General features: G+C 48.0%; 1 protein-coding gene across 1 annotated transcript; it reads right to left on the reverse strand.

The window, feature by feature from the left end:
• Nucleotides 1-467: 467 nt before the first annotated feature.
• Nucleotides 468-12164, reverse strand: LOC120910477 (zinc finger protein 271-like). Its single transcript, XM_040322234.1, has 7 exons — nt 12087-12164; nt 10236-10376; nt 10026-10065; nt 8867-8964; nt 8617-8710; nt 6288-6392; nt 468-2457 (listed from the first exon to the last, which is right to left on the reverse strand). The coding sequence occupies exons 1-7, from the start codon at nt 12162-12164 to the stop codon at nt 701-703; spliced, it is 2313 nt and encodes a 770-aa protein (XP_040178168.1). The 3' UTR covers nt 468-700.
• Nucleotides 12165-15263: the final 3099 nt, after the last annotated feature.

Here is a 15263-nt window from a genome sequence, read left to right on the forward strand (position 1 = left end):
GACGCGATGGATGCGACCGTCGGAAGCCTCTCGGAAGACTGTCAATCAAGAAGGAACGCCTGCTCCCGAAGACCCATACCCGGAAGCGACGGAGAGGATGCATCTCGAAAACGGGTAAGTACTGCTCATATTTTAAAACAAATAGCCGATTCCCCTAGACCAAACGAGCATGAATCTAAGGGGAAAAGGGCAAAAATTAAATAAATGGGTGAACTCCCGCTTTAACATTATAGACATATCACTGGTCTCTTTTTTTTTTATACATGAGAAGCAGTACTGCCAGCAACCATTGGGTGGCGCATGGATACACACAGTTGTACAGAACTGTGAGAAGGATTAATACATCAGAAGCAGTACCGCCGGCAACCACTGGGTGGTGCATGGATACAAACTACTGTTGTACAGAACTGTGAGACTTGAAGCTCAGGCATCTATCCAGCGGCGCAGGCTGCTGACGTCGCTTTTGATATCGGCGCCATTTGCGTTCCAGGCTGGTTACGTGGAACCAGCGGTGAAAACAGAAGAATCGCGGGTCATCCCGTGGGGAGATCGGGGGCGGGGAGAATCAAAATCGCGATTAATCGTGCAGCTCTAATGGAAAGCATGAAAACATAACCTGTTGGGGCGCCTTGAGGACTGGAGTTGAGAAACACCGATATAATGTATATCTTCTTTCAGAACTAGGACCCGTTTGGGATCATCACTTTGACTTATTTGATGTGTGACTCTTTGGGATGTGAGTTCTCTGATGTACAATAACATAGGCCCTCCTTGTGAAACATTTCCCACATTCTGAGCATGAATATGGTTTCTCCCCCGTGTGAGTCCTCTTATGCATAAAAAGGCTGGCCTTATGGCTAAAACATCTTCCACATTCGGAACATGAAAATGGCTTCACGCCTGTGTGTATTCTCTGATGTGCGATGAGGTTATCCTTCCGAGCAAAACACCTCCCGCACTCCGAACATGAATATGGCCTTTCCCCTGTGTGAACACGTTTGTGATCAGTAAGAGCTGAATTCCGAGAGAAACATTTCCCACAATCTGAACATGTATACGGCTTTAACCCTGTGTGAGCTCTCTTGTGACTAGCAACAGCTGATTTGCTAGAAAAACGTTCCCCGCATTCAGAACATGAGTAGGGCTTCTCCCCAGTGTGAATCCTCTCGTGTAAAATAAGTTTGCTTTGTTGGGAGAAACATTTTCCGCATTCGGAACATGAATAGGGCTTCTCCCCCTCATGAGTTTTCTCATGTAATATAAGTTTACCTCTTCGGGAGAAACACTTCCCGCACTTTGAACATGAATAGGACTTTTCCCCTGTGTGAGTCCTCTCGTGCAAAATAAGTTTGTTTCTTTGCGGAAAACACTTCCCGCACAATGAACACGAATAAGGCTTCTCCCCCGTGTGAGTCCTCTTATGCACAAAAAGGCTGGCTTTATGGCTAAATGATTTCCCACAGTCAGAACACGAAAATGGCTTCACACCTGTGTGTGTTCTCTGATGCGAGAGGAGGTTATCCTTCCGAGCAAAACATCTTCCACACACCGAACATGAATATGGCCTTTCTCCCGTGTGAATCCGTTTGTGATCAGTAAGAGCTGAATTCCGAGAGAAACATTTCCCGCATTCTGAACATCTATGCGGTTTTAACACCGTGGAAGCTTTCTTGCGACTAACAAAGGCTGAATTGCTAGAAAAATGTTCCCCGCATTCCAAACTTGAGTAGGGCCTATCCCCAGTGTGGATTCTCTCGTGCAAAATAAGTTTGTTTCTTTGGGAGAAACATTTCCCGCACTTAGAACATGAATAGGTCTTTTCCCCCTCGTGAGTTCTCTCATGTAACACAAGTTTATTTCTTCTGGAGAAACACTTCCCGCACTTTGAACATGAATAGGGCTTTTCTCCTGTGTGAGTCTTCTCATGCAAAGTAAGTTTGTTTTTTTGGGAAAAACACTTCCCACATAGCGAACATGAATACGGCTTCTCCCCTGTGTGAGTCCTGCTGTGTTTATTAAGAGCTGAACCAGAAGAAAAACGTTCCCCGCAATCAGGACACGAATATGGCTTCTCCCCCGTGTGGGTTCTCTGATGTAAAATAAAGTTGGTTCTTTTGGAAAAACATTTCCCACATTCTGAGCATGAATACGGTTTCTCCCCGGTATGAATCCTCAGATGTTCAACAAGAGTGGATTTCCGGGTAACAGATTTCCCACATATTGGACATTGGAACATTTTACCCACTTTATAACCCGAGTGATAAGTGGCAAGAGGTGAGTGATTGGGAAAATTCCTCCCATGATGAATAGAGGGATCAGATAGTAGATCTGTGCTGGGATGGATATTTATCATAATGTTGTTTTCTCCTGTAAACTCTGCTTTGATGTAAGCACCTATTTCACTTATTGGAGATATTATCGGATGTTGTTCCAGACTATTTATGTGGTATTGGCCTTCTGCAGGGAAAAAGAAATGGAGAAATTGGTTAGACTGAAATTTATAGCGTCGTATTTTACATCGTTTGCGTAAGTCGTACGTGAATGGGCGTAGGTTACGTTCACGTCGACTAAGCATTGAGCCGGCGTAACTTAGGGAGAAAATTCAACGTGATACTGAGCATGCGCGCGCATGCGCCGTTGGGTTAGGCGCGTCATTTATGTGGGGTCACGATTCATTTCCATACAACACGCCCCCTACCAGCCTACTTTGAATTACGCGGGCTTACGCCGGCCCATTTACGCTACGCCGCTGTAACTTAGGGCGCAAGTTCTTTGTGAATACGGTACTCGCCTCTCTAAGTTACAGCGGCGTAGCGTATATGAGATACGCTACGCCAGCAGAAACTTAGGCCATTCTTTCTGAATCCGGGCCCAGAATAGGATTTCCTGTTTAAATGGTAATCCTCTATTTGCTCAAGACCTTTCTAGAGTACAAGTCGTCATGATTGACCGTCTCCATACAAAGAACACAGGGGTTGATTTCCTAAAACTGGAGAGTGCTAAATCTGGTGCATCTATGCTTTTAGGTAGATTCAGTAAGAGTTAGGCCGACTTATCAGTAGATAAGCCGACCTAACTCAGAATCTACGCCGACGGATGTTTAAGCGTATGCTCAAACAGAGATACGCTTAAACATATCTAAGATAAGACGGCTTGCGCCGTCCTATCTTAGATTGCAATTTTTCGGATGGCCGCTAGGTGGCGCTTCCATTGCGGTCGGCGTAGAATATGTAAATGAGTTGATACGCCGATTCACGAACGTACGCCCGGCCGCCGCAGTAGAGTTACGCCGTTTCCGTAAGGCCTTAGGCGGCCTAAAGTTATTCCATCTATTAGGTGGAATAACAATGTTAAAGTATGGCCGCCGTTCCCCCCGCGAGATTCGAATTGTTTACGTCGTTTGCGTAAGTCGTCCGCGAATCGGGATTTACGTTGTTTACGTCCACGTCTAAATCAATAGGCCCGTGCGGCGTACTTAGCCGCAATGCACACTGGGAAATGTAGGCGCCCGGCGCATGCGCAGTATGAAAAAAACGTAAGGTCAAGCCTCATTACCATAAACACGCCCCCCTCCAACACATTTGAATTAGGCGCCCTTACGCCCGCCGCATTTACGCTACGCCGCCCTAAGTAAGGAGGCAAGTACTTTGAGAATACAGTACTTGCCTCTCTTACTTAAGGCGGCGTAGTGTAAACGCGCTAGGCTACGCCGCCTTAGATTTGCACGCCCCTACCTGAATCTACCTAATTAGACACCAATCAGCTTCCAGTCAAAGCTTAATTAAACAACCTGAAGTCAGAAGCGGATTGGCTACCATGCACAGCTGTACCAAATTTTAGTAAATTAACCCTACCGAATCTATTTTCCCTGTTGCCCAGAGTCAACAGTAAGTGAGCATTGAGCTCTTTTGGGTTTAAACACTACAAAGGATACCAGTAACCATAACTGAACCAAACTGCACTGCTCTGCAATTTCTGAAAACAGGTTAAAGTATGGCGGGACAAGTCTTAAGCCTTGTACACACGGTTCGATTCTCGTACGACCGAGCGTCCGATTTTTGTCAAAAGCACGCGTGCAGGATTTTGTCTAGCACACCGACTATCCGCAAATTGTTGTTCGAAAAACACGAACGTAGCGACGTACTACGAGAGTATAAAGACGAAGTTAATTTTTCGAGCACCGCCCTTTGGGCCCCTTCTGCTAATTTTGTGTTAGTAGAAGTTTGGCGAGCGTTGATTCGTGATTTTTTTTTTGAGAATGTGCGCTGCATTTCAACATTTCATCAATTGCCGCGTCTCGAATGTTATTACTAGATTACGAACGGTAGTTTACGAGACCAAACTCTTCCGGGTCGTTCCTTGATTCCGATCATGCGTGTTTGTACTTTCGACTTTTGTGTGACGATTTCTGTACTGACCATCTAAAAAAATCAGGACGTTGAGCTGTCATTCGTCAAAAATGTACTAGTCTGCTCATCCAGCTTTTGTCATAAGAAAAATGTAAAACCGGATGTCGAAAGACGCGTACTAACGGTAAGAATTTCGGACGAAAGGGCGTCGAACGACAACTGCCTTTCGAAATTCGCATTGTTAGCTAGATTCAGGTAGGGGCACGCAACTTTAAGGCAGCGTAACGTATTTACGCTACGCTGCCTTAAGTCAGAGAGGCAAGTACTGTATTCACAAAGTACTTGCCTCCTAACTTACGGCGGCGTAGCGTAAATGCGGCGGGCGCAAGCGCGCCTAATTAAAAATAGGCTGAGGGGGCGTGTTTTATGATAATTTGGTTTGACCTGACGTGATTGACGTTTTTTTGGAACGGCGCATGCGCCGTCCGCCTACATTTCCCAGTGTGCATTGCGGCTAAGTACGCCGCACGGTCCTATTGATTTCGACGTGGACGTAAATGACGTAAATCCCTATTCACGGACGACTTACGCAAACAACGTAAAATTTTCGAATTTCGACGCGGAAACGGCGGCCATACTTTCACATTACTATTCCAACTATTTGATGGAATAACTTTAGGCCTGATAAAGCGTTACGTAAACCGCATATCTGTACTGCGTCGGCCGGGCGTACGTTCGTGAATAGGCGTATCTAGTGATTTACATATTCTATGCCAACCGCAATGGAAGCGCCACCTAGCGGCCGGCCTAAATATTGCACCCTAAGATAGGACGGCGCAAGCCGTCGTATCTTAGATAGGTTTAAGCGTATCTCTGTTTGAGAGGAGCCCGGAGGGTATTTAAGCAGCCCACTCACACATGCTCTTTGTCAGTTCAGTGTGCAGTACTACACGTCACTGGGCCGACTCTTCCCAGCTCACCTCATGTCCGTGAGTCTGCGCATTCAATCACATTCGACACCCTCCCGCCCTTCCCTTTTTCAGGGCACTTCTCAGCATATCAGGTATGGGTAGTTCAATTAACTACCCATTACTTACCTTGGGTATGCCCCCTTTTCTTGGCATACTGACCAGACCACCAAGGCACACTTCAGGTCTATCTATGTTGTAAGTCTTGTAGCGTGTTTATGTGATCCACATCTCTCTCGGTCAGAGGGTAACGACCATAAACAAAGAAAATTTGGCCCAGATTCTGAAAGGGCTTACGACGGCGCAACGCCATGTGCGCCGTCGTAAGTCCTAATCTGGGCCGTCGTATCTATGCGACTGATTCTTAGAATCAGTTACGCATAGATATCCATTAGATCTGACAGGCGTAAGGCTCTTACGCTGTCAGATCTTAAATGCAATTTTTTTTTTCCGCCGCTAGGTGTCGCCTCCGTCGTTTTCCTCGTCGAGTATGCAAATTAGCTAAATACGCGAATTCCCGAACGTACGCGCGGTCGACGCAGTGAAGTTACGACGTTTCCGTAAGTTTTGCGACGATTAAAGTTGCCCCTGCTATGTGAGGGGCAACCAATGTTAAGTATGGCTGTCGTTCCCGCGTCGAAATTTCAAAATTTACATCGTTTGCATAAGTCGTCCGTGAATGGGGCTGGACGCCATTTACGTTAACGTCGAAACCAATGACGTCATTGCGACGTCATTTAGCGCCCCCTACCTGGATCATTTGAATTAGGCGGGCTTGCGCCGGAGGATTTACGCTACGCCGCCGCACCTTAACAGGCAAGTGCTTTGTGAATCAAGCACTTGCCCGTAAAACTTGCGGTGTAACGTAAATGAGATACGTTACGCCGCCACAGAGATGTGGCGATCTACGAGAATCTACCCCCTTTGTTTTTAAATAGAGCAAAGAAAGAAAATTGTCTTTATTCCTCACCTGCGTTGATCTCTAAAGGAATTTCCTCCTCTTTTATCCACACACGTCCTTCTTCCTCCTCCTCAGCTTTGACGTCTCTTTGAGCATATATGGTGTCTCCGGGGTCTGTGAATAGAGATGAGAGTGAAGCCCCCTGTACTGAGATGTATGAGAGACCCCAGAGCAGTGGCGGTTCGTCCATAGAGGGCGCTGGAGCGCCGCCCCCTCTGGCTCTCACCGCCACTGAGTCAAATAACATAGATTCATGCATTGCACGAATCTATGTTATCGCCGCTGCCGCTGTTATTCAGATGGTCGGCGCTCATGTCCGGCCATCTGAATAACGCCAGCTGGTTGGCTGTACGGAAATGTCTATCAAAGCCAACAGCTCTGATAGGCTTTCCCAATACAGCCCTCGGGTCCCGGAAGCTTATTCTCGGAGCGCACAGACTGTACGCCCCTTGGATAAGATGACAGGCGTCTTAGCCAATCAGGTTGGCCGGTTCTGGCTACCAGTAACCCAATTGGCTGAGACGCCTGTCAGTCATCGAGGGCGGGAGAAGACATCGTGGGACGTGGATGCCTGACTCCAGTAAAGGTAAGTGCCGGGCGGGGGGGGGGGGGGGGGGAGAAAGCAATTTACAGGGCACAGTGGGGACAATTGGCACATCGGCGACCATTGGCACAGCGGCAACCATTAAAGAGCACAGTGGTGACGATTGATTAATGGCATGGCACAGTGGTGACAATTAGGGGTGTAACGGATCGTCATTGATCCGTGATCCGCACGGATCAACCTTTTCGGATCGGCACACATGTGATCCGTATGATCCGTAGATTGTGAGCTCCCTCAGCCTCCTCTCACTGCAGTACACTGACTGACAGGAAAGGAGGAGGCGGGAAACGAAACACTAGCACTCGGCCAATCAGGATGCTTAACAGAAGCGATGACCCAGAGCTGCCCTGCCTCCAAACCAATCAGCGGGCGCGTTACAAGCAAGGCAGCGTGTGTGTGTGTTTTGGCCGGAGCTGTGTGTGAAGGGAAAAGGAGATGTGCTGCGGAGCCCGGGGGGGAGGAGGGGGAGGCCGAGTGTTTGTGATTGTATTCCTGGACGGGGGAGGATGTTATTCGGCATCCCCAGCACTGGACGAGGAGACCATCAGAGAGCAGAACACATACGGTAGTGAATACATTGTATGAGCCTGACACATCCCTCCCCTCCACACCGTGTTCCCTGTGATCACACACTCACACACACACTATGGGGACACCATCATACCCCACAATAATCACTGACAGGTGGAGGAAGAGCCCTGCTGTGTGTGTCAGATCATATATTTCATAGTTATTTTCAATACAAAACTGAGCTTATGTGCTTAAATACAGTATTTAGAAATCCAACGGACTGTTTAGTTTTAAAAGCAACAGCAAACCTTGCATGCTTGCTAATGTGACAGAACACCTCTGATTTTCACATTTAACATTTAGTTAAATGTGAAAATCAGAGGTGTTCTGTCACATTAGCAACCATGCAAGGTCAGCAGGTTTGCTGCGGCTTTTAAAATGTACCATGTAAACAGTCCGTCGGATTTACATATACTGTATTTAAGCACATAAGCTCCATTTTGTGTTGAAAATAACTATGAAATATAAAACTCTGGTGGGTGTAACACGATTTGTCTCTTTTTTTTTTTTTTTTGCTAATCCGAAAATGATCCGATCCGTGACTCCTGATCCGAGGATCGATCCGATCCGTGAGTTTTTTGATCCGTGACACCCCTAGTGACAATTGATGGCACAGTGGCTGCGTTTAATGGCATGGCACAGTGGTGACAATGGATGGCACAGTGGCTGCGTTTAATGGCTTGACACAGTGGTGACAATGGATGGCACAGTGACTGCGTTTAATGGCATGGCACAGTGGTGCGAATTGATGGCACAGTGGCTGCATTTGATGGCATGGCACGGTGGTGCAAATTGATGGCACAGTGACTGCGTTTGATGGCATGGAACAGTGGCTGCATTTGGGCTCAGTGAGACTGCAATTTTTTTTCCTTTGCGCCCCCCCAAAAATGTTGAGCACCAGCCGCCACTGCCCCAGAGAGTGTGTGTGTGGGGGGGGGGGGGGGGAGACTGGTCACGTCTCTTGGCTGGTAACACACAATGACATGATGTGAGGAGGAGAGCCGGAGTCTAATAGAGGCTGATGGCTCCTGACTCCCCCACTGGGCACATACTGTCTCCCCATTACTGTCTACTGACAGAGGAGGGGGGAGAAGAAGAGATTGTTGTAGTGACTGAACAAGGAGAATTTGGGACTCTTCTCTGGATTTAGTGTTTATTACTCACCTGTGCCGATCTCTGGAGGGATTTGCAGCTCATCGATCCTTACATAGGGCTCTTCTGCTTCCATTCTGTAATCAATGTTCAATGCAGGGATATCCTATACAAGAATGATTACTTTAAATATCATCCAATCGCTATTACAGAATAAAGCAACATTCCTTTTATAATGATCCCAGGGTTGAATAGTTGGTTACATTGCTTGCAAATAGGAAGGTATGGTTGTACTTACTTTAGATGGATGAATGCAACCTACCTGATCCTCCTGAGGGATCTCCTGATCCTCCTGTGTGGAGTCCCGGGAATACAGAGGACGGGGACATCTCTCTGGTGGGTTCCCATTACTGGATCCATCTGTAGGAAAAAGCACACTGACTGAATACACTGGCCCAGATTCTCGTAGGGCGGCGTAAATCTAAGCGGGCGTAGCGTATCGTCGTTACGCTACGCCGCCGCAACTTAGAGAGGCAAGTGCTGTATTCACAAAGCACTTGCTTCTAAAGTTACGGCGGCGTAGCGTAAATGTGCCGGCTTAAGCGCGCCTAAATCAAATGAGGAAAAGGGGGGGCGTGTTTTATGTAAACTAATCATGACCCCACGTAAATGACGCTTTTCTCGAACGGCGCATGCTCAGTATCACGTCGAATTTTCAAATTAAATTACGCCCGCTCAATGCCTAGTCGACGTGAACGTAACTTACGTCCAGCCCCATTCACGGACGACTTACGCAAACACGCCGCTGTTCGTACGTTTCCGACGTCCATACCCAACATGACTTACCCCTGCTTTATAAGGGGTAACTTTACGCCGGTCCGGCGCCTTACGTAAACAACGTATCTTGCTACGCCGGGCGCACGTACGTTCGTGAAATCGGCGTATCGAGCTCATTAGCATATTCGACGCGGAAATCTACGAAAGTACCACCTAGCGGCCAGCGTAAATATGCACCCTAAGATACGACGGCGTAGGAGACTTACGCCGCTCGTATCTTAGCCGAATTGATGCGTAACGGATTCTAAGAATCAGCCGCATAGATACGACGGCTCTCATTCGGACTTACGACGGCGTACATGGCGCTACGCTGTCGTAAGTCCTTTGAGAATCTGGGCCAGAGCTTCTATGTCTTTATATCAGAGGATGTGTATCTAGGGGGATCCTCAATACTCTTCTCTCCTTTACAAGAAATGAAAGTTTCTTCTTACCCGGTGATGTGAGGGGCGGCTGCTTCTCCATCATGACGTCATACACACTGACTGAATACAAAGTACTGCTTAGAGACCTCTTAATAAACAAGGGACAATAAATGCTTGATTGGACGTAACGCGTAAGGGCGGTCAGATCATTGAGTGAGATAATGGGGGATCTAGGTGGAGCCTCCATACTGCTCTCTCCTTTACAATAAAGTCTCCTCTTACCCGGTGATGTGAGGGGCAGCCGCTTCTCCATCATGGCGTCCTTGTAGAGATCCTTGTGTCCTTCTAGATACTCCCACTCCTCCATGGAGAAATAGACAGTGACATCCTGACACCTTATAGGAACCTGACACACACAATGATACAGTCACCATCCAGACACATCCCTTGTCTGTTACTGGATAATGTCCCAGAATTCCCGGCACCGCTCACCTCTCCCGTCAGCAGCTCAGTGATCTCTCTAGTTGCTTCTTGAATCTTGTTGGTGCTTCTTAGGTAGTGAGATGGCGTTTCAGTAACAGGACTTTGTTTTCTCATTGTGAAATCATCGGAAAGCTTGAGAGCTATATAATTCTATATATAAAAGGAAAAATTTAATAAAATGCAATTGTGTTTTTCTTGCATTTGAGTATATTTATACATTGTCTTTTTCTATTTTCACTAGATTGTGCCTGACAAATTGAATTTATCCTGAAGAAGCCACAAACGTGGCGAAACATGTAGAGAGAATTTCTCCGCTTGCACTTTCTTGAAACTGTATTGTATCACTGGATAGATTTTTATATTCTGTAATTTATTAAACTTACTAAAATAAATATTATATTTTTCTATATACTTTATTGTTCTAATTTCGCACCTTTAAAATCCCAAATGACATATAGCACACACAGTGTCGCCCTCTTTCCAGCTATAGATATTGACCCGAAACCTCCTGAGATGCATGATGTCGGTACCCTAGAAGGCTTTGGATGGGGGGGGGGGGGGGGTCAGTTTCACCTAGACGAGAAAACTGGAAGTGTAGGCTTGCTGAAAAGGTGGCTAACCTTCCACCCCCCCACCAAAAACAAAAGTAATATCTGATTTAGTAATGGTGATAGAAAATCATGTAAAGTCATAGAACGGGGTGAAGTTTCTAGATGTACCTGGGTCCCCAGCTCCCAACTCTCTGCCCCCAAACTGCACGCAGGACCCTTTAGAGGTCTGTTGAGACTACTGATGTCTCCATAAAGAGCTGGTTCGAAGCCAGAGAACTCAGCAATCACATGACAGCTGATCGATCAGTTCTCAGGCTAATGCTGCGTACACACGACCGTTATTCATGTCATGTTTTCATGTTGTGATTTGTCGTGATTCCTCTCAAGCCTGCCTTGCATACACACGTTCGTGAAAAAAAATGCTTGAGCAAAGCACCGTGACGTACAACACGCACAACGGCACTATAAAGGGGAAGTTCCATTCGAATGGCGCCACCCTTTGGGCTGCTTATGCTAATTTCCCCGTCTCATAACTTGCTTCTGAGCATGCGCGTTTTTCCCCCCTCGTTAAAGCGTACACACAACCGTTTTTCACAATGTGAAAAAGAACGTGAAAAACCACGAGAACATTTTTTTTTTCTTGTAGTGATGTATGAGCAAGCGGGAGGAACCACAGTGGTCAGAGATCGAATAAGTATTGTTCGAGTGATGTCATGTGACCTCCCAGAATCCTCCTCACCTCTCTGGTCAGGTCTGTGTTTTATTAATAGAGATAAGAGTGATGTCATGTGACCTCCCAGAATCCTCCTCACCTCTCTGGTCAGGTCTGTGTTTTATTAATAGAGATAAGAGCAAGTCATGTGACCTCCCAGAATCCTCCTCACCTCTCTGGTCAGGTCTGTGTTTTATTAATAGAGATAAGAGTGATGTCATGTGACCTCCCAGAATCCTCCTCACCTCTCTGGTCAGGTCTGTGTTTTATTAATAGAGATAAGAGCAAGTCATGTGACCTCCCAGAATCCTCCTCAGCTCTCCGGTCAGGTCTGTGTTTTATTAATAGAGATAAGAGTGATGTCATGTGACCTCCCAGAATCCTCCTCACCTCTCCGGTCAGGTCTGTGTTTCATTAATAGAGATAAGAGTGATGTCATGTGACCTCCCAGAATCCTCCTCACCTCTCCGGTCAGGTCTGTGTTTTATTAATAGAGATAAGAGTGATGTCATGTGACCTTCCAGAATCCTCCTCACCTCTCTGGTCAGGTCTGTGTTTCATTAATAGAGATAAGAGTGATGTCATGTGACTCCTTACCTCTCCATTCAGCTGGTAGATGATTTCCAGGGTGAGGTCTAATATCCGCTCTGTTACACGTCTCTGCTCCGCCTCCATGCTCAATCCTGATCTGCTTAAAGGTCTTTCTTTATACACTGATTTTGGAATTAGAGGAAATAAACAGTAACAAATAGATAAAACATATGAAAGAAGCATAGATGTTTATAGTTGATATTTAACCCCCTCTCGCCCACCCCAGCATCCCTTTAAAAAGTTATGTAGCACCCTCTAGTTAGCTGGGTGCTAGTGAGGATTTTTCTATAGGGCAGGAACATTTAGATAAGCCTAGCTGGTGGCTAGGCCTGTTTGTTTTCATTCTTGGCTGGGAGTGGCTCAGGGCAGGGCTGGGTGACTCACAGGTAGAATCAATGTCACCACCCTCTTCTTTCTAGAAGATCATATAAAGATAGGAGGAGAAGAGAGGTGGAGCTGCTTGGGATATTTTAAGGAGCCTTGACCAATCCCCAACTTGGATTGGCAGGGGGCAGGCCCTCTTAACTACTCGGGGTCAGCCCAGCTGGGGAGGCGTTGTCGGTTGAAGAGCTGGAGTGAGAGAGTGTGGAGGCTGTCTGGCCCACAGGGAGCTCCCCAATCTGGGGGTGACCCCGGGACGGGGTTTGAGTGCATCTGGGAGGAGAGAAAAGATCCTGGAGGAGAGGCACGTGAAAGAGCAAGGAGAGGACAGCGGGAGAGAGCACTCCAGGGAGGACAACTGGTCACAGCCGGGAGGGCTGGTGAGTGAAGCAGTCAGGAGGACTGGGGAGGCACGCCTGAGAGAACTGGGAGTTTTCAGTTTGCAGAAACAGAAGAGTGGACTGTGGGAAGGGCAGTGGAGAGAGATCGTTGCAGCCAGGCTGGCTGGAAGGGCCTGAAGAGAGCTATCTGGGATCAGTAGCTGGGTAGAGGACAGTTAGCACCTGAACTATTTCTACATCATAGGGACCCGAGGTCCCTGCCCGCAAAAGGCAATTCACGGAGATCTGGCTGAGTTAGTGTCAGGCCCAACCATGTGGTGCTAGCTGATCTGGGAATCTGCAGCAAGTGAAGTGCTGGAGGAGCAACGGTCTGCAGCAAGTGAAGTGCTGGAGGAGCAACGGTCTGCAGCAAGTGAAGTGCTGGAGGAGTAACGGTCTGCAGCAAGTGAAGTGCTGGAGGAGTAAAGGAAAGAGGTCTTGAAAAAGGGTGACTTGGCATCCCCGGTTTCTTGGGACAGTCCCCAGACTGAGGGCACTGTCCCCAGACCAAGTCTGTCCCTGGATTCAGGCCAAATTAACATAGACAGGGCATCCCATGCTAGCTGAGAAACAGCTTGGTGGCTTGAATGCTGATGCCCCCTGCTGGAGGATCTCACTGACGTTCCTGTTGCTGTTCAGTGGAGGAGAGGCAGGGGCAAAAATGCAGTCCTGCGCCCAGCGCTCTGTGTGTTATGCAGTCCTGTGCCCAGCGCTCTGTGTATTATGCAGTCCTGCGCCCAGCGCTCTGTGTATTATGCAGTCCTGCGCCCAGCGCTCTGTGTATTATGCAGTCCTGCGCCCAGCGCTCTGTGTATTATGCAGTCCTGCGCCCAGCGCTCTGTGTGTTATGCAGTTCTGCACCCAGTGCTCTGTGTATTATGCAGTTCTGCACCCTGCGCTCTATGTATTATGCAGTCCTGCGCCCAGCGCTCTGTGTGTTATGCAGTCCTGCACCCAGCGCTCTGTGTATTATGCAGTCCTGCGTCCAGCGCTCTGTGTATTATGCAGTCCTGCGCCCAGCGCTCTGTGTATTATGCAGTCCTGCGTCCAGCGCTCTGTGTATTATGCAGTCCTGCGCCCAACGCTCTGTGTATTATGCAGTCCTGCACCCAGCGCTCTGTGTATTATGCAGTCCTGCGCCCAGCGCTCTGTGTGTTATGCAGTCCTGCGCCCAGCGCTCTGTGTATTATGCAGTGCTGCGCCCAGCGCTCTGTGTATTATGCAGTGCTGCGCCCAGCGCTCTGTGTGTTATGCAGTCCTGCGCCCAGCGCTCTGTGTGTTATGCAGTCTTGTGCCCAGCACTCTGTGTATTATGTAGTCCTGTGCCCAGCACTCTGTGTATTGTGCAGTTCTGCACCCAGCGCTCTGTGTATTATGCAGTCCTGCACCCAGCGCTCTGTGTATTATACAGTCCTGCACCCAGCGCTCTGTGTATTATACAGTCCTGCACCCAGCGCTCTGTGTATTATGCAGTCCTGCGCCCAGCGCTCTGTGTGTTATGCAGTCCTGTGCCCAGCGCTCTGTGTATTATGCAGTCCTGTGCCCAGCGCTCTGTTTTATGCAGTCCTGTGCCCAGCGCTCTGTGTGTTATGCAGTCTTGCACCCAGCGCTCTGTGTGTTATGCAGTCCTGTGCCCAGCGCTCTGTTTTATGCAGTCCTGTGCCCAGCGCTCTGTGTGTTATGCAGTCTTGCACCCAGCACTCTGTGTATTATGCAGTTCTGCGCCCAGCGCTCTGTGTATTATGCAGTCCTGTGCCCAGCGCTCTGTTTTATGCAGTCCTGTGCCCAGCGCTCTGTGTGTTATGCAGTCTTGCGCCCAGCGCTCTGTGTATTATGCAGTCCTGTGCCAATAAAAAAAAAAATATGTCCCCAAATTTCACTTTAAAAATCTGGTCACCTTATTTTAAATGAGAGTTTTGCTGGAGAGAAGACTGGAGTGTATATACACAGGAGTGTATATAGAAGTCCCAAGCAAGTTGAATTAAAGCGGAGTTCCACCCATATAAAAGGTATAGCTGCTGACTTTTAGTAATCAGACACTCACCTGTACCAGAGTCCAGCAATGCGGGCGAATGAAGCCCCGCTCCTCTCCATGGCGCCGGCATTCTGACTGTGGGCGCCCGGCTGTGGCTTGATACCTGGGCACGCACTGTGCATGTGCGAGTCGCGCTGTGATTGGCTGGGCAATCTTCTGAGACGTGTAATGTGTCCCAGAAGATTGCATGGAGGGAGGGGGAGAGGTGAACTTCCTTCCAGCGCCACGGGAGGAAGTGGGAGGCTGGCTTCCTCTAAAAAGAGCCCCCCCCCAAAAAAAATGACATGCCAAATGTGGCACGTCAGGGGGTCATCGTCACTTAAAGCGGAAGTTCCATTTTTGGGTGAAACTCCGCTATAAATCTTTCTGGGCATCCCATAATTTCCA

This window comes from Rana temporaria, chromosome 8 (genome assembly GCF_905171775.1).
Source record: "Rana temporaria chromosome 8, aRanTem1.1, whole genome shotgun sequence".
NCBI classification, from domain to species: domain Eukaryota; kingdom Metazoa; phylum Chordata; class Amphibia; order Anura; family Ranidae; genus Rana; species Rana temporaria.